At 40.4% G+C, this 26,115-nt stretch overlaps 1 protein-coding gene across 3 annotated transcripts in view; it reads left to right on the top strand.

The window, feature by feature from the left end:
* Positions 1-25,496, top strand: part of TESPA1 (thymocyte expressed, positive selection associated 1) — a 32,428-nt gene extending 6,932 nt beyond the window's left edge. Inside the window, exons 2-12 of one of the 3 annotated variants that reach the window (XM_074325598.2) lie at positions 2,798-3,005; positions 3,912-3,954; positions 9,585-9,634; positions 10,197-10,250; positions 10,909-10,945; positions 11,208-11,306; positions 13,052-13,260; positions 14,820-15,631; positions 16,734-16,827; positions 17,030-17,098; positions 24,615-25,496. In XM_074325598.2, the coding sequence (XP_074181699.2) occupies positions 2,843-3,005; positions 3,912-3,954; positions 9,585-9,634; positions 10,197-10,250; positions 10,909-10,945; positions 11,208-11,306; positions 13,052-13,260; positions 14,820-15,631; positions 16,734-16,827; positions 17,030-17,061 (1,593 nt within the window). In that variant the 5' untranslated portion in view covers positions 2,798-2,842 and the 3' untranslated portion in view covers positions 17,062-17,098; positions 24,615-25,496. Of the gene's footprint in view, positions 1-2,797; positions 3,006-3,911; positions 3,955-9,584; positions 9,635-10,196; positions 10,251-10,908; positions 10,946-11,207; positions 11,307-13,051; positions 13,261-14,819; positions 15,632-16,733; positions 16,828-17,029; positions 17,099-24,534 lie in introns of all 3 variants that reach the window. The other 2 variants (XM_019724383.3, XM_074325599.2) reach the window with 2 other exon arrangements.
* Positions 25,497-26,115: the final 619 nt, after the last annotated feature.

The raw sequence follows: 26,115 nt of genomic DNA, 5'->3' as shown, positions 1-26,115 counted from the left end.
CGCACAGGGCGATTGCATTTTTTTTTTAGGTATTTACATTAAGTAAAACTTCTGTGCACAGGACAGAATAACAAATAGAAATAATTAAGAAACTACAACTTCTATTCATAGTTATAGAAACACCTAGAGAAGAAACAAGTTATAGAATAACTCTCATATTCATCTCTTTTTTCCAACTTCCAAACCAAAACATTTTTACATGCTTAGTAAACATGTAATTATAAGTTTATTGTTACAGTGTTGAAGCTAATCTCCCAAAATATATCTATGATGACTATGTAAGGCACTAGGCTCCTAGGGGAAATAGTCACCTGCTAAATATTCATTCATTTAGAGAATAAGTATTTGTTAAGCAACTATGATGAGTTAGGTTTCGTTTTAGACGTTAGGGACACAGCAGAGAACAACCCAGACAAAAATCTCTGTCCTCATGGAGCTCATATTCTAATCAAAAAAGTAAATAATAAATTAGATTAACAAATAAAATATAGAGTATATTAGTGATAAGAACAACGAATAAGAAAATCAAGCAGGGAAGGAACTCAGTGAAAAGTGACCATTGTAGGCTGTAGAAGCCAGGCCTGGCTTCATGGAGAAAGTCGGTTAAGAGCTGACCTTTGCAGGTTAAGTGCGCAGAAGGCTGAGGGGGTGAAGGGTGGGGGCTGGTAAAGAACATGAGAAAAACCTAGGGTTGAGAGAAAGATAAACATTTGGGGGGTGGGCACAGGGGAAATTAGCCTATATGAATGTAATATATTTTCAAAGATGTGGGAAGAATGTAGAATAGATTCATATCACACAGGATGCTGAAACCCGAGTAAAAAGGCCATCTCAATTACTGAGAATCTGGCACTGTACTAGGCTAGAGCGTCCTCATTAAGAAACTAGGACCAGAGAGAGAGATTGAATTGTCCAATGTTATACCATTAGCAAGTGGCAGAATAAAGTATGGGAGTCAAATATTCCTCCCTCTCTCCCTTCCTCCTTCCCTCCCTCTTTTCCTCTCTTCCTTTCTTCCTGCCCTCCTGCTTTCCTGCTTTCCTGCCTTACTTTTAAATACCCCTAATCACCAAAAATGTTCTTCTTGTGAGCTGACATGTTTTTGTGATTTCGGTGAAGTCCTTTTGCTCTGGAAATTGAAGATAATAGGCACGTCAGCCTTTGACATTTTCTTCTCTGGTCTCACTGACACCAACCTATTAAATATTTTTGAGATGCAGAACTAGGTAAATAAACTCTGGTCAAGGCTTTTTAAACTCTTCTCCTAAAATCTTTCTAGTGGCAGTCTCATCCCCTTTTTATCATCTCAAACAGCTCTGACCAAATGACAAGTTATCTCTGCTACCCTTCTTTGTGGCTTCCCTATGTCAGACACTTAATTCAATCATTTAATTTCTCCTGAAAAGCATAGGCAGTGCACAAAGGGCCAGGTGCCCAAGGTTAACAAGGTTTTATAGTGCCAACTGCTCCTTCTCCTTGGAGAAAAATGTGTCTTAGGCTGGACCTGAAGTAAAGTCATTGAGAACAAGCAACAGTAATTGTGTATTGTTTTTCTCTGACTATGTTTCATCTATAGCAAGGCATCCAAAACAATTTTATTACCGAGGAATGTGTTTTGTGTTCAGCTTGTGCTTTTCAAAAACAGCGACTTCAGTGCCTAAATTGTTGAATGCCTCACTAATGATTTTGCTTCTAAAGTTTGAGGAACAGAAGTCTCTAGAAACTGGTACTCTTCTTATTTTTTTCTTTTTATTTTCCCTTACTCCACGAGTTTAAAGTGTGGCTTTGACAACGAAGTCGCTTATGGCACCTCCAGGGAATAGAGGGACAAGGCAGCTGAGAGCAAGCGTCCTACTGCCACTGACTCACTGTCATGGGTCGTGAGTGTGGCAGGTGGGAAAGAGTCAAGAGGACAGATATAAACTAATGAATGTTCACTAGCCTCCAGTTTTTTCAAGCTGTACTTGGACAATTGAATGCTTCCTCCCCTTTTTCTTCCTCTTTGAATAAGTGACGAGTGCCATCAGAATTCACCTTTCGGAAGAACACAGAGCTATTGATTAGGCAGTGCTAACTGAAATACAAATTCATTGATGAACTAGAGAATTAACTCGTGGCTATGGGTAAACCCAAGCTGACAAAGTAGAAAGTGGTGATCCTGAAGGTGGGGACTGCTAATTGCTCAAGGCAAGCTTTCCTTGTTGCTTTTATTGTGGGATTTTTTTCCTCTGAGAAAAATCCTATGAGAACCCTAATATATAAAACAGGAAACAAAACAAATCATATCCCGAATGACTATAGTTAGAATGACATCCTGGTGGTGGGAACTTAGAGAAACTGTTCAGCATTTGAGATCTGAACGTTCTTCATATATCTCTATAAGGATCAAATAAAGTAAATTTTATAAATTGCTAATGTAAAGATATTTTGATTTTAGTGGAAGATTCTGATAGACAAAATCCTTAGATTAAAGAAAAGGTTTTCCAATACAATGTTTCAGCTATCATGAGAAATAGCTATTCTTTAAGTCAGAAGAGCTTTCTCGATGTTCCTTAAATCATGTGATGTTTGACGTTTCTAGACTTACTGATTTGAAAGACATGCCCGGGCATTTAGAGTTTTCAGGCATTTCTTTTTTTGGAAGGTGGAGGAAGGGCTAGAACCTCCTCCCACCTCCCCAATGGGCAGAGAGGGTTCATGCTCCCTTCTGTACAGCCAGGAAGGAGGTGGGGGCAACCCAGGAAGTGGTGGTTTCCAAACGGAGGATGAGGGAGTATCACTGTGTTTCAACTCTCAGGACATCATCACCGTGGCAGGAAGCCCTGAATTCTGAACCAAGGCCATGGAGGGCTCCGTGCTGAGCCCCACGTCCTGGGAGAAGCGACGGGCCTGGCTCCGCCAGAGCCGCCACTGGCAGACCCAGGTCTTGGAAGAGGAGGCTGCAGCTGCCCTGCAGGATGTCCCGGATCCTGAGCCGTCCAGCCTGGATGACGTTTTTCAGGAAGGTAAGAGGCAGTTCGACATCAGACTTCCACATTGTCTTGCAGGGAAAACACGGCATCAGGCTCAGGTCTGCAGAGTGTGGGCAGTGGGTCCCTTGTTTAGGCTAGGCCCTCAGGGAGGCTCATTTTGAGTGGCTTCAATGAATTTAAGGGGAGGAGGGTAAAGTAATACAAGACATGAATTATGTGAGAAAGAGACAGGCATGAGATTAGGAAAAAGAAAGAGGCACATTTTTGTATCATCCTGAGAAGCTGTCTGTAGGATTCAAGGTCAGGATTCTATGTGACTGTTATAGGGTGTTTTATTTTGTCTAAAATAAAGTAACACTCAACTCGAATGCCAGGACTCTGGCTAAAACTCTGTCACTAACAAGATGTGTGACCTTTGCAAGTCACTCACTTCTCGAGGACATATTTGTCTCATTGAAATAGTAGTAGGTAGTACCTTTTCTACACGCCTCTCAGAGCCTCCCTCTTTGAGGTTCAAATGAGACTCTAGCCATGAGAGTAAAAAAAAATTTTAGATCTTGTATAAATACAAGATTGTGCTTTTTCTTTTGTTTTGTGTGTGTTGTTGTTTGTTTTGTTGTTGTTTGTTTGTTTGTTTGTTTGTTTTGAGAAGGTCCACCCCTATTCCTAAACCTAGGGGAAGAGAGAGCAGTGGGCCTGATATCCTGGGCATGTTCCAGGTTCCTGGGAGGAAGGGGGCAGGGAGGCAGAGAGAGAAGAAATACCCAGTATTTTTATACATGGGTATAGTCCTCTCATATCTTAAAGAAAAGTTTAATGAAAGAAAAAAGAATTCATGATGTGGCTTATATAAGAATAAACTTGAGAATGGGGTGAGTTACAAGGAAGAAGTCTGATTGCCTTCACTTCTCACACTGATCTGATGCTTGACTCTTCTAGGGAATCCAATCACTAAGATTGAAGACTGGCTGCAGGATTGTGGGTAAGTGCTAGAGATGCAATGGGTTGAATGTCGTTGATGGTTGGACATGCTAACAGGCACTGACTCGTGGGAACTGAGAAACAGGGAATGGGTTTGAATTGGACCTAATGATTAGAAGTGAGGCTGCAATTGGTGGTGGGGGTGTGGACTGTGAGGGTTTGGGTGAGTGTGAGCATTGGGGCTGTGACTCAAGTAGAGACTACATTAGAACGGAGGTCTGGAAATACATGTTTTATCTAGTCTAAAGCCAAGAATGATGGAAATCTGTAGCTATGGGAAATGGCTAGGCTTAGTTTCAGATTCCTATGCCATTGCTTTCTCCTTCAGACTGAAGTCTAACGCTGTGTAGCAAAAGAGGAGTTAGAAACCTAGTTCTTATGATCAGAGTAAGACGTCACTATTGTTATTTATTTCTACTGCAGAACGCAGGAAGAGGGGCTAAGGGTTTTTCAGTCATTCAAAGCAGTGAAGAATTAGAGCAGGTACTTCAAAGCAAAATGTAGTATTTCTTTCCTCAGAAACACTTTAAAATATGAGACCCCACAACCCATCAGCCTGTATCATTTTAGGCTCAGTCTACCCAGACACAGAGGGGAAAGCTTCTGTGACCCATTTAAGTCTGATCATTTGTGTGATAATGAATTCTCAGAATTTATAACTCCTGTCTGCTCTTTATTTCCCCTAAAGGAATGTTTTAAGCTTAACATAGGCTTTAATCTAAACTCATCCATTAACATAACATAAACCCATCCTTGCTTATTTGGTAGGAAATGAGTAGCATTGAATAATCCAAGGTTGTTTATTTCAACTATGTCCCAGAAGGTAATGCCAGGAAGGATTTACTTTGTGTTTTTGTTGTTTATAAAACATGTTATCCTTATTATCCTAATGGTTCACAATTCAATGACTTCAAAGTCAATTAAGGTTCATCAAAGTATAGGGAAGTAAAGGAATATGGGAATAGGTATGTCCGCAGGTTTTGGTGTGTGAGAACTGTCCTAGGATTTAAAATCCTTCACTGGATTTGTACAACAGAACTAGTTGTCTCAGTTAATGTCTTTATCTCATTAACTTCTCCTGAGTCTTATCAATTGACATCAATAGCTACTGACTGTCTGAATGGTCTAGAGGGTAGTTTAAAATATGCTCCTCGACTTCAAACACGCTAGTTGAAAAGAATGAATTCATAGAAATACAAGATTGTAAACTCCAGAAATCACCTTTCCCCACCTATATTCTGCAAAAATAAACCCTGAAACAAAACATGTTGAAAAGGTAGCCTGGTAAGTGAAAAGACTCCAGGATCCGAACCTAATTCTTTCACTGTCTGTGTAAACAAGTGTGAGCAAACAACTGAAATGCTTTCTATCTCTGACTCCTCACCTATACAGTGGAGAACTAAAATAATAAAGTTTATTTTGAGATTTAAATGATATATGTACAAGTATGTACAAGTTTTACGCTCTATAGTAGTATATGAGTGGTAAAGTTTATAAAGGAGGGGCTTTATGTTACCTTAAAATTTCCCAGAATAAGTCTGTTTATCCATCTATTTATCTAGCATCTATCTATCCATCTATCTATCTATCTATCTATCTATCTATCTATCTATCTATCTATATACCTATCTGTCATTTATCTCTCTACCTATCTTTCTGTCTACCTCTTTATCCAAAAAGTATGTCCAGAAGTGAAACACATCAACTCCAGGACAGTAGTTCCCTCTAGGAAGGAAGAAAGTAGGAAGAAATGGGAGTAAAAGGAGACTTTAGTTATATCTTTAATATTTTTCTTATTAACAGAGAGCTGAAGCAAATATGACAAAATGTTTACATGTGTGAAAATAGAGTGGCAGATGCTACAATATCTGTAATATTTTCTTTGCTTTTCTGTGTGTTAAAAAGTTTTTCAATATTTGAACTTCAAAAAGGCCATAAGAAAGTCCATTAGGATGCTTATATTTGTCTCTGGAAGGGGACTAGTTCATAAAATATTTCAAATTTTCTGTATTTTCTAATCCTCCCCAATAAGTATGTGATATTTTTAATTATATGGGAAGAGTCAGAAAAATTAAAGGATGATGATGATTGATGGTAGAAGAGAATACTTGATCTTGATAATAGGCAATGAAGAAGACAGGGGGAAATGCGTTCTAAATATGACCTTCTGAATTACCATATTCTTTGATTCTTAGGCTGCCAAGACCTCAGAGGAAAGAAAATGGATCAGGAACCCATTTTCACTGATTTTCTGTCTACTCTGTTTACAGGTGCCCTAGGAGGCCCTTCTCAAATTTTGTTTCAAGGTCATATAATTTCCATTTTCTTTCCAATGCCAAACACCCTCTGATAGCAAGAAGGTTTTGGTTTCTGACAAGCTTTCCAAGAAAATTTACCAACTTCCTGGGTAATTTAGTGTCAGTGTCTCTCGGTGTAATTGAATCTAATGGCAGACTGTTCTGCTTCAAGTTTAGAACATGTACATCTTTACAGACTATACCTCTCCTTTTTCTTTCTCCTCTTAAGCTCTTGGGGGATTTTTTAGGTCATGAGTGTGTTGCTTATGAATCATCAGAGTTTGCGTTGGGAGCCCAACAATCATCTGCATGGACTTCAACTTAAATCTCTGCAAGCAAAATCTATGGAAATTGTTTGAAGAAGCTCAAATTAGCCACATGCTTCTTCTCACAATCCAGTCCTCCTCCCTGCTCTTTGTCAATTGGGTATACAGGAGAGCAGTACCTTGGCTCTTGTACTTCAGACTTGAGGGACCTTTCAATGCAAACATGGAGAGAGAGGAGCAGCTATGGATCCCATCCCTAGTCATTGATTTTATGTCGTGAGCAACAATCCATGAAAGGCCTGGGGCTTAGGTGATGACCGTGAAGTTTCAAATCAACATGCTTAGTAAGAAGGCATCAATAGATCCAGGCCCATGTCTACACTGCTGTGATGATTCCACATACACCTAGAAAAGCCTACTGTCCCAAAGGTCATCCTGGGCTGGTCCTCAAATAGAGACTATGGACATGCCTGTCAGTACACAACTAGAGAAGATAAATATAAGGTGAATACCCAACAAAAACTTGTATTGAAAGAATAGTAGCAAGTTTTGCTTTGGATAAACAAGGAATTTTATCAGTGGTATCTTTTAATATAAATTTGATTGAAGTATAGCATGCATATCACTAGTATTTTTTTTTAAATATGAATTGTAGTGCGAGTCAATGGGTGTAAGTTGCAGTCATGCTAGAGAAGCAAGTTCTAGAGACAGGCTGTACAGCATGGTGCCTATAGCTAACAGTATTGTACTGTGTGCTTCAAAGTTGGTTAAGAGGGTAGAGCTCGTGTTAAGTGTTCTTTCTTCAAGAAAAGGAAACTCTGGGAGCTGTTAGATAGATATGTCTGTTACCGTGATTGGCCACAGCGTCACAGGTGTTTGCATGTGTCTAAACTCAATACACTGTATACATTAACTACGTGAAGTTCTTTGTATATCAATTCTACCTCAAAGCTGTTAAAAGAACACTAATATAAACTACATTGTAGTATAAAATATTTACTGAAAATTAAACGAGTATTAATACATAGCTCAAGGAATTTCTCAAAAGAGAATACACACCTAAAACCTGCAGCAGAACATTACCAGCATTCCAGAAGTCCCTTTCTGTCCCCTTCCATTCATTACCCAGCTACCAAGGTAACCAGTACCCTAACCTATAACATCATAGACAACTTTTGCAGTTTTTTAACTTTATGTAAATAGTCATACAATATGTACTGTTTTATGTGTCTTTCTTTGGTGCAGCATCATGTTTATGGTGCTCATCCATGTTTTGCAAGTAGCAATAGGTCATACTTTTTTATGGTTGTGTAGCATTAAATTGTATATTTATCATAAAATTTATCCATTGTATAATAATTAGAGATTTGGGTCTTCCAATTGTGGGTTATTATGAATGTTGTGAATATTATTATTTCTTTTGGTGAACATATTTTGGCATTTCCATTGAGTACATACCCAGAAGTGCAATAATAGTGTGTTTTTATTGTAGTGATAATAATCATTGGCTTTAGGAGCTTAGCTGCATTATTGTGTAGCTATAGCACAAGCACTAATGCGGTAGTAAATCTCAGTATTCCAGTAGTTGACTATATTGGTTATCATAGTGTTTTTTAGTAGTGGTAATAAATATTAATTTATACTAATATTTGTAATGTTGTATATACTAACATTTGTTTGTAGTGTTATATTAAAATATACTTTTATGTAATAATATTATATGTATAATAAAATAATATTTTATGTATAATATTATATATTAGGAAGAGAAGTATATATTTGTAGCTTGAGTTGTGTTAATTAGAGTTACCCATTCTTAATTAGCTTGGGTATCATTTCACTTTTTATAATGTACCTTGATGTACAGTCTTTTTCATTGAAATATATAAAAATTTAGATTTTGGAAAACTTGGCTGATTTTTTTAAATTATTGAAAGCAAAGTACCAGCGAACGTGTGTGTGTGTGTGTGTGTGTGTGTGTGTGTGTGTATGGATTTATTTTGTAAAATATAAACACAACTGATCTACAGATGCTCAATTAGTAAACCCTTGCCATTGTAACACATTTCATGAAGCGATTCTCCAACAGCCTGAGAGTTATCTGGACCACTGGAGACCGCTAAAGGAGAAGGCTCGTTTCAGACCCTCCAATGGATGTGCTCCAGTCAGTTTCCCAATAACTCACTTCAACAAATCTCCGCTCCAGCCTCCACTTGAGATTACATTCAAAGCATCATGTGCAACTTCCATTTTGAAACTTTTAGAAAAGCAAACTATAAAACTCACACCACGTCAGTGCTCAAAGTGGGCTTCGATAACAGTAATACCTAGGCATCCAAATCCCCACATGTACCTTTGAGAACATAGCAACAGCAAGGAGCCAGGACTAGAATCCAGGTGCTCTGGTCCTAGTTCAAAGCTTTTTCACAGACTACTTCAGTCACCTGTTTTAGACAAATAATTTCTTCCGTGTTAGAAAACTGAGTTGTTTCTGACGACCATTTACGCTGATTTCCCTCTGTTCTTCTTGTGAGATGGTAAATGTCTGATAAGCCCATATCTCAAAATGTAAAAATATAATCTCTAACTAAGATACAGTTTTTGCTGCTTCCTGAAAGACATGATATTCAGCAAGAGCGTGGCTCAAAGAGAAGGAAGGAGGTGTAGTAGATAAGATAATCCCCTAGAAGTTTTTTTTAAATCTCGATATTCGCTTTTGTGATGTAGAATTATGCACCCAAACCCTTGCTTCTATAAATGTATTTCTCTGTCTTTACTTCTCTCCTATTCTCCCTAGGAGTAAGCCGGAGAATTGTTGCTAAACTCACTTGAATGATGTGGTCAGGGCAAGGACAGCACAATACAGTGCGTTCCCATCCCAGCTCCCCCAACTGCCTCCATGAGTGTGTCGGCCAGACAACCACGGGCTTAGTTTTCTTCAACATAAGAGCAGTTTAAATACTACTGACTCTCCTTGGAAAATTATGTGAACTTGTGGGACATATTTGAGGAAAAGCCCCTTGGAAAATGTAGTGATTTTAATCTATAAGATTATTTTTGGTTTTTAGATACTCTGAAGAAGGGTTTTTTGAGGAAGCGGGGCAGCCGATGTGCAATGGTGAGTAAGGGCTCTGTTCTTTCTTCTATGTTCTTCTACCTGGATAGTGATATGGCCGTACGTGTGTGTATCTGTACATCACATGCATGCATAAGAATGCTGACTATCTTGTAACTGTCTGCAAAACGCCGATTACTGGTCACAAGGCAGTCCAGAAGGTTGAGGAAGCGTTGGCTCAGAGCACACAGGCTCACCAGCACTCAAAGATTATCTTCTGTTAGTGGCTTTATAAAATGTGGGTTTATCTGTGTGAGTGCACACCCCAATGTGCTTACTATTTGGCAGAGGATTGTGTACATGACTAAGCGATAGAGGGGACAGGTTAATTACAGGTGAGCATTCATGTGATGCTTTCTGAATTGAAATATCAATGTGATTTCTAAAGTTGTATATGTATAGCTGGGGTAGTTTTAGAAACATGTGGATGTCTGATGTGACTGAGAGGTTGTAGATGTTCATATTTACAGGTGTGTGTGTGTGTGTGTGTGTGTGTGTGTGTGTGTGTGCGCGCGTGTGTGTTCGAGGCTGATTGTTTTGTGACCTTTGCCTTATTACTTAACAGGGTGCCCCAGCCATGGAACCAGCTTTGAAGATGACTTGACCCTTGGAGCAGAGGGTGAGTGGCACAGTTCTCTGCAGTTAAGATCAGGAAAGAGGTCATACATTGGATGAATCAAGGATAGCATGGAAGGGGGAGAACTGCAGAAAGAAGCAGCCCATCCTGGGGTCTTATGCGTACAGAAAGAACAATCACAATATGATCTAATTTGAAACTCAGAAAACGTCACATGCCCAGACATGCTTCCTCACCAGCCTATCAGGATGTCTACTGGTCCATCATTGGAGTTTTCCTTTGGCCCCTGGGAAGGTAACATATAAAGTCACCGTAACAGTGGCTGCCTAGACACCTTTGAAACACTTTTTTATGTAAGAAGCCCAGAACAGCCTGAGTACTGCATATAAGAGAGAGACTGCACTCAGGAAGATAAGGGCTTAAATAAAACATGGAGGTATAGCAAACTCCTAATGTCTCCTGGCACCTGTAGAAACTCAATGGTGGGACAGGAACACTAGCCTAAAGGGCTGAATGACTCCTCAGGACAGAGGAACTCTGACACCACTCATGGTTCAAAAGTTCAGAGGCTTGGGTCCAGTTGTACTCTGCCATATCTGTGTCGCTTCCAGGTCTGTGTTTGATAATCTTTATAAGAGCAGCTGAGGTGATTTTCATTTTCCCTTCTAACTTTCTCTCTGCCTTTCTATTCCTTGTCCAGCCACACTGTTGGCCACCAGCGGCAAACTCTTCTCCAGGTAAGTGTAAGGTGCAGCGCGGCTGAACGGTATCTCCTTCAAGAGCTGCTGCACCGGGGTACGTGTCAGAGTCAAAGAGACTAAAAACAAAGAGCTAAAGATTCACAATAGAGTGAGATTTTCCCATCAGGAATGAGGCCATACACTGAGTTTTCACAGTAGATAGTTCAAAGGTACCCAGCAAGGAGTGACTATGCCCAACAGGGGACATCTCAGAGCCAGGGTGCAGACTGCTTACAAGATTCATCTCTGATCCCTGCAGGAGTTTCCTGGAGACTGCCCGACCCTGCCAGCTACTCAATCTTGGCTGCAGTTTGGCTTCCAGTAGCATGACTGGTGGAACCAACAAGACTAGTTCAAGGTAGGTTCCAAGTCTGGCAGGTGTGGAAGGGTAGGGAAGATAAGAGGAAGAAGAGAATGGAACTGAGAACCATTGCCCATTTTTTCTAAGATATCTTACTGGAGCTTTTATGCCGTCACATAATTGAGAAGTATGGTCATATTTGCTTCAATAATGATGGGGGATTTAGAGGAATCTACTGCTTAGAGCAGGATGCTGTGTGTAAAATAACAGGTGTCTCTCCACTGAACTTTATACCCCAAGAGGTGTAGTATTGGTACCATCACAGTTCCTGGACTTATAGTAAGTGCTCAATAAACAATCAATAAGTGTACTGATTAATTGATTTATTTGTTGATTCAATGAAGCAATAAAATTTTCCCCAGAAGTTCAACAATCCAATAGGGTGAACAAAATGTACACACAAATAAGTTTAAAACAAGATAGAAAGTGGTGAAAACTAGTGTGGTATAAAAAAAGTGTCTGGAATTTGGAGTGAAAGTTTGAATTTGAGACCTGGTTCTGAGACTTATTAGCCATGTAACTATCTTCAGTAACTTGTCTTCACTGAGCCCTAACCCTGGCCACACCCCAGTTCAATTAAATCTATTAAATCTCTGGAGATAAAACTCAAATATCTGCATTTTTTAAAGCCCCCCCAAGGTGATTCTAATATGCAGCCATGATTGAGAACCAATGATCCTGACATGCCCACAGTTCAGGTAAGGAAATTTGAGACTATGGAGATAAAATCCGCACTTAGGTGACAAGCACAAAAGTAGAGCCAGGGATTCTGATTATCAAGCTATTAATTAAACAAGATGGTCACTATTTGGATCAAAAAGCCCAGCATCCTTTCTGAAGAGTGACAGTGATTATTCAAAGTCTCAAATAATTCACAGCCCCTCTCACCCCCACTACTGTTTGGGATGCATAGTTATTGAGTTCTTGTGTCACCCAGACTGGTGGTATACAAATTCCCATGTAGATACGGTTGGTGTCAGAGAAAGAGCGAGAGAGAGAGAGAGAGAGAGAGAGAGAGAGAGAGAGAGAGAGAACTTGATCTTCTATAATGCAGGGTTTCTGTACGGAAAACGATGATACAAAGGGCTCTGTCTCTCAAAATCAGGTTTTGAACATAACCTATACAGCAAGTCCTCAAATAACGTTTTGTTCAACGCCGTTTTGTTATAACATTGATGAGATGCCATAGGAACTTAACTGTTATTTATAACAATTAGCCTATGGTAAATTTGGTTTCATTACATATCACTTTGCTTAAAGTCACAGAACTTATTGAATACGTTAAGTGAGAACATACCGTATTGAAAAATTTTCACCCCCAGAGTGAGAATAAAATGAATTTTATGTTCCCTACATACACACATTCTTTCATTGTTCCACACAACCACTAAGGGCAACCAGGTGGCAAGTTGCAAAGCACTTGGCAGAGCCAGCTGCATCGTAGTTTGTATGTGCAAGTGGGAACTGCCTGGTTAATAACAACCACAAGATTTCTTTGCGTCTATACTGCCTGTGATTGTCCAAATCCTCTCATAGTAAATTTTCATTCACCTGTAATCATTTATTCCAAGTACTATGATAGCACCTCATTCCATTTTTAAACCAGGGTTAGATTATAATTCCCATGTTTCAGACAGACAATTTAGGTTCAGAGAAAGGAAAGCCTTTCTCAAAGTCAAAGAAGCTCTGGATTACCCTGTGCCTCAAAGTTGCCCCTATTTATCCCAACTCCCTCTTTTTAGCATCTCTGAGATTCTGGACAAGGTGCAAGAAGATGCAGAAGATGTCCTCTTCAGTCTGGGCTTTGGCCAAGAGGACCACAAAGACACTTCTCGGATTCCTGCCCGATTTTTCACGACCCCCTCCCAGGCCAGGGGCATTGATTTCCAGCTCTTCCTGAAGGCCCAGGTGCGGAGGATCGAGATGGAGGACCCTTGCCTCATGCTGGCCAGTGAGTGTTACCACAGATCCATGCTCTTCTTCCCCCGCAGCCTCCGGACATTCACAATAGGGATCAATAACTCCAAATCCTGCTTTCTCTTGATTAGCTTCACTCGATCCTTTGTCTCTTGTTTTTATGTTATCTTCAGTGAAGATGATTTGACATTGGCTTCTTTTGAAATAATCCTCAAGCGACCTCATATCACCACTGCTTTCTATAGCTCTTCTCTCCTTTAACTGAATCAAATTGGAAGTGTCTCTAAATCTCATTCTCGTTTTCTGTTTCTCAGTTGTAATTTCTAATGTTCCCATTTATAGCCATGGCATTAAGATCAATTCCAGTTAGGGCAGCACTTCTCAAAGTTCAATATGTTAAATTGCACAGGGAGTTTATAAAGCATTCATATTCAGAGAAAGAGGGATTCAGGAATATTTATTTTAAATAACCACACAGATGATTCTTATGTGTAATCCTGAGACTACATTTGGGAAACAAAGATTTAAGTTGTCTGGATTTCATACTAAGAAAAGATATGAGAGGGTTTCTCTATCTTGATGAGGCATAAAAGACTCTATTTGATTCTATATGTTAGAATATATTTCAAATTATGTTCTGCTACACCCAAAACATGATGGTCTTTCTGACAGTGTGGTTTCAGAGTCTTTGTATCAGTCAACTTAAAAGTTTGGTAAAATTAGACTCCCAAGCACCAACAAGGATTTTGCTAAAACAAGGATTCTGAGTTGGAATATTTTTCACAAACACTTTAGATAATTCTTAATCACACTAAAGTTTTAAGATTATTTATTGAATTTGTTGTATGTGCCACATAATTTAACACATAATTTAACACCTAATTAAGTGTTAAATTCTGTAAGAACAGCAATTAGACCAGAGGAACAGGATTCTTGCCTTCGGGAAGCTTACAGTTTAATGGACATATAGTTTATCACTGTGCTTTTAAAACATGGATGTGTACATGAATTACCAAAGGATATTGTTAAAATCTTTGGGATACAGTCTGAGATTCTGCATTTATAACAAGTTCCCAAGCAATGCTGATGCTATTGGACTACTTACTAACTACATTTTGAGAAGCAAAGGTCTAGTAGAAATGATAGAGTCAATCTAAATTTCTCTACTCCCATCTATTGCCTAGTGAGTCATTGCTATTCCTCAAATGTGTTGCCATCATGAAGTCTTCTGTAACACTAAAGTTTTGTTACCATCTAAGAAAATAATGTTGATTTCGCTATTTTTTTATCATGTTTGTCATCTAAAGCAAACACAGTGATAGAGGCCATTGTATACTGACATCAGAAAGGATATGCTAAATCAAGATATAGAAATTTCTCAGCCTGTATAAAATTGATTTTTGGACTACTTGTGATGGGAAGTCAAGAAAGGGGCTTCTGGGTGTCAGAAATCGAAATGGGAGAAATACTAGTGGGGAAATTGGCACTTCCTTTCTGAATTTTAAGCTTTAGGAAGGCTATTGAAGGGAGAGATTAAATAAATAATTTGCCGATGACCCCCCCAGACTCACCATCTTCAACCCTTGTACCCAGGCAGGTTTAAGCAGGTGCAAACACTGGCTGTCACTGCTGATGCCTTCTTCTGTCTCTACTCCTATGTGTCTAAGACACCTGTTCAAAAGTTCACACCATCCCACATGTTCTGGAATTACAACCCAACTGAGGTGCCATCCATCAAGATTCTTGGCCCAGAGCCAGAACCTCACTCACCCAGAGAACGCCTCCGGAAAGCCATCTCCAAAATGTGCCTCTATACCTGCCCCCGAGATCGGCTATCATCACCCCATAATACCCCCCAAAGGAACAGTTTGGACCAAGTGGTGTGGGAAGTGATGGACAGAGTGAGAGGAGAGAAGCTGGTTCTCCAGCAAGACCCTGAGTTTGGGCCAGGCTCACAGGAAGATCCTGTGCCTCCCACCACCCGTCCAAAGCTGCCTACTTCTTCTTCCATGTGCCCGTGTGTCCTCTGCCCTGAAGACGAAACACAGCAGGGGATGTCCACAATGCAAGCACCATCACAAACCCTGCATTCTAACCCCAAGACACCCTGTTGCACACATTCTTCATCCAGAGCAGATCTACAGTGGAGCACAGATCCTGCACAGGTAAAGAGAGAGCTGTGGAGTCTACAGGTCACCAATAAGGAAGCACATTCAGCCAAGGATGAGACTTTTTGGAAAAGGAAGAGCAGAGCAAGAAAGAGTCTGTTTCAGAAGAATCCCATGGACAGAAAAGTTAAATCATTGGACATGTCCATCTTCCAGCAGAAATGGAAGGACAGCCAAGAGAGACCAGAACTGCATCGATCTCTAACCCAGCAGCTGTGGAACAATTTTGACTTGGAGGTGAGTGGATTAGACGTGAGAGAGAGGTTGGCAAAGAAAGGCTCTAGATTCTTGTCCTTGGGTAAAGGGAATCCAGGCTCCCTGTCTCATCAGCCATACCAATTCTCGAATTACATTCAGAAACTTATGGGAGTGAGTTAACGTAGAAGGAGAAAAAGAAATAGGCCTGGTTTCTTAAGAACATCCTGGTTTCCAGAACTGCTTTTCTAATTCCTCATCTGATCTGATCTTCTTGAAGTTTCTTATTAAGCACTCTTGCCCCCTCATTTGTGGGAACCACACAAGAGTAAAGGTCAGTTATACATTAAGCTAAACACTATTAAATAAAATCTCTTCTCTTGTATCTTGACAAATGTGTAACCACAAAGACCTGGAAGCCTAGGTTCAAATATAGACTTCTCAGGCTCTTCAGACTTCTGTGCTAGAACGTGGCAGTGTAGGCAGAGCCACTCCCCAGCCCCTGGCCTGTCCCTTGCTCTTCCCTGTACCATCAGGGACTTCACACATGTGAGTGAACACCCCTGCCTGTATATCCAAATGTGTCCACCCTACCCAACCAAATTGCCATCCATTGGTCATCACTCAGGCCCAGGAGTGCGTACACTAAGAGAGAGGACAGTCCTTGAGAGAACAGACAAGAGGCAAAACCAGTGCAGTTCACTGAAGCCGCTTTGGAGCCATTTGAGCAGCATATTTGGGATTCTGGGTAACTAGAGCATGGTCTAGAAGGGGTAGTGTAGGGTCCTAGTGGGCACATCCCCTGGGTCCATCAACTACCCCATGGACTCTCAAAAACTCAGGACTCCTCTTGCCTGAGTGTACAGTACTGCCATCAAGTGCTAGGGTCTCTTGGAAAAGTTCTCCAGTCTTTGCCACAAAGGAAAACAGTGATAACTTGCAATATCATTTGCATGTATGTTACCTCTCATTAAAAGTAGAGCTACACCCCAGTTGCCGCCTTCCTCACTATCAGGTTTTTGCCACAGGAAAAGAGGCCACGTCCCTCATGTACACTCAGCCGCCTTCCCCTACAGATGCCTGCCATCATGCGCCTTTCTCCACCACTGGCTCTGACTGAGTTCTACTGGGTTCTTGGTTTCAGGTGAAGTGTGACAGTGAAAAGGAGGAGAGCTGCTGGCCCAGCAGGCCCAGACCCCCCAACCTCTGCCAGACTTTTGCAGGCAAAGACTCAAGAAGTAAGAGTCTCTCAGTTTCTCTCTCTCTCTCTCTCTCTCTCTCTCTCTCTCTCTCTCTTAAATGTCTTTCCTCTTGATGTGAATTTTGAGTATTAACTCTTTTGAAGGCATCTCTTATACTTTTGAGCATTTTGGCTTAAGATGTATTATTTAAACTAAAGTGAAAATTGGTCTCCTGTACTTTGTACCACCTATGCCCTAGGACCACAGAGAAGATGGCATCAGGGACAATGAGTTTTCCAAGATAGTAGGAACTGAAACCTTTCTTGAAGTGAGTAAATAAATCTTGCTTAGAGTTCCATCCATTTTGCATGGTTTAGTACTGTTTACTGCACTTCTTTGCCCAATAACATTTTTGGTTAATACTCCAAAATTTCAGTGTTACTAGTCCAGAATCACAGAGATCTTTATGATTCTAACTCTCTTAATTCTAATTCTCTGTGGTTTCAGGCCCTTATCACTTTTATTTCTCTCTTACCCATTACCTTCATCTCCAGGTGTATAGACTGTATACAGTGTGTCATTCACAAAAGAGGTAAATATCAGAAGGCAGCAATATGTAGTTAAAAAGTTTAAAATATGGAGCCAAATGATATACTTCATACTAGTTCAATGATCTTGCAGAAATCATTTAACTTTAGTTTTATCCTACCAAATAAGGGAATAATAATGATTATAACACACACACACACACACACACACACACACACACACACACAGAGTAGTCCCGCTTATCTGTGGGGGATCCATTCTAAGACTCCCAATGGATGCCTGAAACCACTGAGAGTACTGAAATCTATATATACCGTATTTTGTTTTGTTTTTTTATAATACATACCTATGAAAAAGTTTAATTTATAAATTAGTCATAGTTATTTATAAATTAGGCATAGTAAGAGATTAAAAACAATAACTAGTAACAAAATAGAACAATTATAACAATATACTGTAATCAAAGTTATGGGAATATGGCATTGTTTAGTAAAATAAAGATTACTTGAAGACAAGCTCTGCAACACCCTGACAGTCAAGCTGAGCACTGAGAAGGCTACTATTACGTGACTACAGGAGGGGAGTGTTTACAGTGTGGAGGCTCTGGACAAAGGGACGATTTGTGTCCCGAAGGGATGGAGCAGGATGGGGAGAGATTTCATCATGCTACTCAGAACAGTGTACAATTTAAAACTTATAAATTCTTTATTTTCTGAATTTTACATTTAATATTTTCGAACTGCAATTAATGGCAGGTAACTGAAACCATGGAAAGCCAAACTGTAGATGTTGTGGGGGGACTACTGTACAAAGCTTTGCTCAAGTGTTATTTGTCCAGCAGATGTCAGGCTCGCGCAAGAAAATAGCAAGATGTTCAGCATAGCAGGCTTCATGCAGAATCTATACGGTTATGCCAAGGAAGAAGTATTTCTAGGAATTATACAATTCAAATAAGCAACCAGATCCTATTTTCTACCCCACTGCTGGGATTTCATCACAGCACTTGTGGTTAGAGATGCTATTATTTCACTTAGTCTAAGGTGTACATTTCCCCAGATTTTACTATCTCTCAAACAGAATGGGCCTTACAAGCCAGCGTCAGCCAATTTAATTGTGTAATTTTTTTTTCATCCTTAGTGGAATATAAAATAATTTTAAATCTTATAAACAATGGCTTATCAGATTCAATGAAACACAGTAACTTTAGAAATTAAATGCACTTACTCTCTCAGGTAAATAAGGAAGTGATTTTGTAAATTTTGCTTTTATGCCTCTAGAAGAATGAGAGATCTCTTCTTCACTGACAATCTGTGCCTGAGATGAGTATCACAGTGTTTGCCAAATCTTTCCAATTTTCTGTAAGTTTGTTTAATCAACTTTTCATAAATCTATGAACTATCTCTCTCAATCCACTCTTCTATCATCCGCTAAGAGATCACAAGAAGGGGGGAATAGCTATGAAAATAGCTTATTACTGCAAATGTTAAAGACTGTGAGAAATATAGAAGGGGGAAATTCACTCACCACCACCAAAGGCAGAGATAAGTGGGGCAGTCCTTCAGATCTTCTGAAAAAACAACCCCTCTCTCGGCCTTTTCCAGGGTTTGTAATTATCTCCTAGAGAATCATCATCTCCAAGGAAATCTGTATCAAGTTCCACCTGGTTAGGGCTGGTTATCAGGCATAGGAGGGATGTGAGCAAGGGTAGGAAGTGGTAGCGGCACTCAACCAGCCAGCCGCTGTGTCCAGTTTGTATAGTCCTCACATTGCTCAAAGATACCCACCTAAAGAGGCAAGTAGGGGTTCAAATTCAGCTCTACTGAGCTTACCACCCAAAATCTCAAGGGTCTTTATCATCTAAGAGGGAGTCCCCCCTTTTTTTTTCCTCTAATTTATCTACATAAGGAGAATGCTTTTCTGTAATTAGTACAAGGACACCTTTTCTATTAAAAGAGGATCTGATCCTCAGCTACCAGCTTTCTTCCTTCCCACTCCATCATTTAGTCACTGCCAGAGAAGTCTTACTCTTTCTCTAAGTTCCTGGGAAAGGATAATCCTCGTCATTCCTTATCATTTGCACCACGTTCAAGAATTTCATATTCACAGCCCTTTTATTGGTGCCCTGTTGCTGACATTTAAACCGTTTGACTTTTACCACATTTATAAAAGGCAAGGCCAAAGAGAAGGTTTTTATTTTTATTTTTTACTGTTGTTTGTTTCTTTTACCAGATCTGAGGTAGCATGGGCCAATATACATTCTATCTGTGAAGTGATCATATGTGGAGATAGGTTTCATTTTATGGTCAACTCTGCTCTTGGCAGTGAGAGTATTTCCCATCTTATAGATGATGACACTGGGCAGTTATTTTTATATCAAAATAAATTCTGAAGCGGGACTATTACATAGGAAGTATAGAGAGAGATGGGAAAGGGAGAGGGGAGGGAGACAGGACATTGTGAGAATGTGACAATTATTTTTTTGCCTCATTTATAATTCTTACTAAGGTTGTTTTGCACATGTTGGGGAGATATGATTAAAAACAAAATCTTCTTTCACCCCAGAAAACCTCTCCAGAAAGGAATAAGAGAAAGAAAACAGTTTTATTTTTGAATAAGCATTAAACCAGAAGATGACGTACCTCACAGGCAATCCACTAACAAAACTGCAAAGACAGAAAGAAACCTCACCTCTTATATGACCCATTACATACATGTAGTCAAAAGAAACAATAACTAGTTCTCAAGTAAGAGGATTTGACAACACCATTTGTCACACATAGTTCATCCTAGATTCACCTGATAACTGTGGATAAATTGCCTTTATCCAAAGGAATAATAAAACTTCTCCCATTTTTATGGCAGAAGGTAGTTTTGCAAATTGTTGCCAAGCACCTAAGTGGAGACAGGAGATATGGACGCTATGGTCCTTGGTGATTACATTTCAAAGCAATAGCTTCCTTTGAGAAAGACATTTCTGGGTTGTAAAGGTGGCAAGAGGCGTATTTAGCCTTTACAAAAGATTTACATACATTTTAAAGAGACAAATAAAGAACTTACAGGTTTTCTAAAGAAATGTGCTTTAAGAAAAGGTAGGTTGGGGAGAAGCCTCTTTTTCACAACGGAGGCTTTTTAATTTGTATTTACCAGTTCACCTCTGTGTATTTTCTTTTCCTTGGCTTTCCCTTTATCTGTACTGCCCTGTTCTTTAGAGCTGTGGCAGGCAGCTGTCAGCATTGCATAATGCTCATTTCCTGAGTTATTCATTTCAAATGTGTCCCAGGATTTCTAAGGCTCAATCCAAGGCTGTCAAGCCGCACAACGTTAGGTCAGCATTCACGTAGACTGCAGTGTAAGCACTGCACCTGCAGGTGAGCAGAGCAGAAGCCCCGGCTCCATCCACTACCTTACCCAGCCCTTCAGGTAGAAAGTATCTCAAGTGAGTACATAGCTCTTTCCGAGATATGACCTCCTACAAGTCTTATGCAGGTTATTTGAGAAGGAAAATGACTTGGCAAGATCATGCAACTAGTTCGTTAATATCAGTATCAGAACTAGAGTTCAGTCCTCCTGACTCCCAAACCAGTGCTCTTTTCATAAAAGCACACTGCCCTGAGTATGCAGGAGTTGAGACTATAGCTGTGGGTGAGAGCAAGCCTTACGACCTGTACTTGGATCTGTCCTAACCCTTTGAGCTAAGGACCAAATACCCTCACTACCTTCGTCACTGGTATTGCTTGCTTTCTTATAAACTCACTGGCAAGAGGAATATTATACAGATTAAGCTGGATCACTCACAGGCTGTTTAGGTCTCATAGTTCAGTGAAAGACGTGACAGGAAGATCAACAATTACTTTGATTTAATTTCATTAAATGCCACAGGGACATAAAAAAATAAATTTCCCAGAAGATGGCATTTCTAGGTGAATCTGGACAGGTGAGTAAAGGTTAAACAGGGAAAGGGTAACGGGCGGAAGGAGGAGGAGGAGGAGGAAGAGGACGACGACGAGGATGACATAGACATCCTAGTTAGAAAGAAACTGTGTTCAAAGGCAGAGAGGAGCAGAAAATCACAATATCTTCAGAAATTACACTTGTGCCTAGTGGGAGAAAGGGGATATGTGGGAGAAGACCAAAATTAAGACTAGGAAAGATAAATAGAAAACAGATTTTGAAACAAAGTTTTCTATGTTGTTTTAAGTATTTTGATCGGATCTAGGAAGATAGGGAGCCACTTAAGATTTTACAAAGGAATGATATGATTAGATTTATCTTTGAGAAAGATCATTCTGGAAGAAGTATAAGAAATGGACAGAATAGGGAGCCAATGGAGGAAGAGAAATCATTCAAGAGTCTACCACAGAAGATTGAGGAGAAATGTGATCATCAGAAATAAGACAAGAGTACAGAGAATGGAGGGGAAGAAGAATGAGATTTTGAGATATTTAATATACACAGTGGCTAAACCTAGAACTAATCAGACTTGTGTTTAGTAGGTGGGGGGTAAGGCAAAGAAAGAAATATAGAGAAATTTCCAGGTTTTTTTCTTGGATGACTAAGTGAATATTAACGTCCTTTTATTAAAAACAGAACACAGTAGAAGTAACAAGTTGGAATGGAAATATTTGTGGGTTTTTTTAATTGGGAAATACTGGGGAACAGTGCGTTTCTCCAGGGCCATCAGCTCCAAGTCATTGTCCTTCAATTTAGTTGTGGAGGGCGCAGCTCAGCTCCAAGTCCAGTCGCCATTTTCAATCTTTTAGTTGCAGGAGGTGCAGCCCACCATCCCATGTGGGAATTGAACAGCAACCTTGTTGAGAGCTCGCACTCTAACCCACTGAGCCATCCGGTCACCCCTCTGGAAGCTCAGTGGCAGCTCATTGTCTTCAATGTTAGTTGCAGGGGGCGGAGCTCACTGGCCCATGTGGGAATCAAACTGGCAACTGTGTTCTTCAGAGCTCGTGCTCTAACCAACTGAGCCATCTGGCCGCCTCAAGGAATATAAATATTTTAAAGTATAATTTTCAAAAGGACAAAATAATGACTCTCATCCAAATATAAGATAAACATGTTCAAAGATTTTATTCAATTCATTGATTAATAAGGATACTAGTAATATGTTTAAACCGGTCTAGAGAGTATTTGAGAAGCTAATTATATACAGACACCCTAAGAGATTGCCCAGCTGGCTATCAAATTGGTTAATATCAAACCATGCCATAAACTCCAATCTCTAGGAATATTGGTCACACTGAAAAGAAATTATTCGCATCTCTACTCAGCACAAATTTTCAAGGTAATCTTTCTGCCACCACAAAGTAGTAAAATAGCCCTGTGAATAGAAACTCAAGACTAACTCTGTACTGAAAGGACATCTGCTAATCTTGTTTGCCTATTTTCAAGTTTGGAACAATTTGATGAGTTCGGATGTGGCTATGATGAGTTGAGGTACTTCTGAAATACTAAAATAGAGAAATCCATGAGGCAGATGAATATATGAATTTGAGGAGAAGTTTTTGGAATTCAAGCCTTACTTATAATGGGTGAAGGCATGAGAAATAATAATTAACCCTGAAAATACGCATAGTCAGGAGTTGAATTGAAAAAGGAACCCTTAAAAACATTAATATTTACAGGTTGATCAAAAGATTCCATGAAGAAAAGGAGAGAGAGAGAGAGAGAGAGAGAGAGAGAGAGAGAGAGAGAGAGACAGAGAGACAGAGAGACAGAGAGAGACAGAGAGAGACAGAGACAGAGAGAGACAGAGACAGAGAGACAGAGAGAGACCATATTGGTTGGAAAAAGAAAGTTTTGGGCCAGCCCGGTGGCTCAGGCGGTTGGAGCTCCATGCTCCTAACACCGAAGGCTGCTGGTTTGATTCCCACATGGGGCAGTGGGCTCTCAACCACAAGGTTGCTGGTTTGACTCCCGCAAGGAATGGTGGGCTGCACCCCCAGCAATTAACAATGGCAACTGGACCTGGAGCTGAGCTGCGCCCTCCACAACTAAGATTGAAAGGACAACAGCTTGACTTGGAAAAAGTCCTGGAAGTACACACTGTTCCCCATTAAAGTCCTGTTCCCCTTCCCCAATAAAATATAGGAAGGAAGGAAGGAAGGAAGGAAGGAAGGAAGGAAGGAAGGAAGGAAGAAGAAAGTTTCAAATAGAAGCCAAGTGAAGTTTGTTTCAGGAAGGAGGGTGTAGACTTCAGTAATGTACGTCATAAAATATCCAGTAGGAAGGAGAATGCAAAGGTCGCACTGGATTTGCAACTAGATAATGATTTGGAGCCTTGATAAGAGTACTTTTATTTGTGTGACAGGGCTTTAAAATATTAATATGAAAGTGATAAGAAATTATGCAAATAAAGTAGGCAAAGGAGTCAAGAGACTCTGAGGAGTGTTTTGTTTTGTTTTTTCCTAGCAGGTCTAAGCATGTATATATGGGCAAAGTCTAAGCAGGTATATTTGCTGAAGGGAAAGAATCAATAGGGTGGGAGAGGCCACGGTTCAGGAGGGAAGGGAGAACGATGATCTAAGGTCACTGAAGAATTAGAATGAGTTGAGATCCAAAGTATTTTTGGACGGTTTGGCCAAGAATTTGAGGTGCAGAACTTTGAGATTAGAGGAAAGGAAAAAGGACGATAGGTATGAATACAGTTACATAGGTCATTTGGAACCAAGTAAAAGTTTTCTACCTATTGGTTTCTTTCTTTTTCCTATATGTGAAGCACTAAATGTGTGAAGCAGGGAATTTGAAAAGGGTTCCTAGTAAAGATATGAAATTGCACTATGGCAAAAGGATAAGAGAAATATTTTAATAGAAACATGTATTAACAGCAGAATCAGTGAATAATGTTAGGGCTGAGCTCAAGGTGCAGAACATGGGTTGGCAATGGTTTTATAATTTTCGCCAGCAGTGCTCAGCATTCTATAGAAAAGAATAAGTATGGAAGTATAGGTATACTTTTATAAGTGTAAAAAATAGGAGGTGAAAACTTCTAGAAATCTCACATCATGATGAGAACGGAAAGCCTGTCACATGACTCTTTGATGCTTCTGCTGCTAATAACTTTAAATATTATTTATAATAACTTTAAATATTACTTATAACAGTGAGAAACATTTCCACAGGTGGGGTGTGCAAGTGTCTACCAACCCCAGTACCCAAACTTATCTCAAAAATGCATGATATGTTTCCTTTTAATTCCCATTGCAGACTTTCTCCACCACCACAGCAGCACATGATCTGACAGCAGTGGCTTCATAGAAGAGCCTAATTCCCACTTCTTCTTGCAGGAGGTGATACTGCCTCCAACACCCAGGTCCTGCTCTGACGCCTTACAAACTCCTGAACTCAGTAGGAGAAACGCAGCATGTTAAGTGGGAAAGAAGACCAGACTGAGAGACTTGGAATCTACATCCTGATACCGTCATAAACTGCATGCACAGAGAAAGACCTTCGGCACCTCACTTCATTTCTCTGTGTGTTGGTTTCTCTCCCATGTGGGTACTGGAATCGTGACGTGGATAGTGGTAACCTGGTAAACTTAATTTTCTCCCAACCTTTGACACTGCCTAGGGCCTTTAGAGGATTTAAGGACGATGAAGTTTGAGGAACACGGGTTGCCACTGGAATCACCTCAAAGGGTTCAAGCTAAATGAGGAAGAAAAAAATCCCACTTTCAGGCTCTGAAACCTGGTGCAACCCACAGTGGGATTCCCTCTGAGCCTCTAGACGGCCCTATGTGCTCCCAATTAAATTCCAAAATGTCTTCCACAACACCAGAGTCCTACTTTTCTTCTGGAGGCCTCATCCTAGGAGATCCACTTGCAGCTTCCCCTTTAAAACCAGCTTCTTAGGGCCGGCCCGATGGCTTGAGCACCGTGCTAACACCGAGGTCGCTGGTTTGATTCCCACATAAGCCAGTGAGCTGCACCCCCTACAGCTAAGATCGTGAACAACGGCTCTCCCTGGAGCTGGGCTGCAGTGAGCAGCCAGATTGCCTGAGTGAGCTGCCATGGCCACGGCAGGCTGCTGTGTGCTGCTGTGGGCTACCATGTGCTGCCATGAGCAGCCAGCGGCCAGCGTGAGCAGCTGGGAGCCGTTGAGAGCTGTGGTGAGCTGCTGTGAGCAGCCCACCAACCAACAACCGGGGACTGACTGCCTGGGAGGTCGGGGGGGGGGGGGGGGCACAAGGCTCATACTACCAGCATGGGCCAGGGAGTTGTGTCCTACACAACTAGACTGAGAAACAATGGCTTGAACTGAAGTGTGTGTGTGGGGGGGAGAGATGGAAAAAGAAGGGGGGAGAAAAACAGCTTCTTCCTCTATCTCAAATTTTGTATCTTCACAGGAAAAGAGATGAGAGGGATTCAGAGTCCTTCCTCATGACCATTGCAAAAAAATAAATAAATAAATAAAAATCACAGTATTTTCTGCTGGCAGAAAACAATTAAATAAAAATATTTAAAAAACGTTGCTATGTTTTTAGACTAACTAACAGTCATAGTTTGGGTTGGATGGAAAACGTTTTGTCAACAAACAGGGCTTGGACACCTACAGTGCTCTATTGGGCAGTTTGTGGTTCAGACATCATAGACACATTCCTCCCCCAAGAAAATTTTAGTAGAGTGGGAGAGTACACACACACACACACACACACACACACACACACGGATTTCCAGTAATGTATTGCTTGGTTGCCTGATAAGTTGCAAGACAGCAAAGACCAGAAGAGAGGGATTCGAGGGAAATCGTCACCATGAGTGATAAAGGGAAAAAAAATCACACCAGACA

Source organism: Rhinolophus sinicus, chromosome 1 (assembly GCF_057876585.1).
Source record: "Rhinolophus sinicus isolate RSI-liver-muscle chromosome 1, RSI-T2T, whole genome shotgun sequence".
In the NCBI taxonomy this organism is placed as follows: domain Eukaryota; kingdom Metazoa; phylum Chordata; class Mammalia; order Chiroptera; family Rhinolophidae; genus Rhinolophus; species Rhinolophus sinicus.
This window is presented reverse-complemented; position numbering and strand designations above follow the sequence as displayed.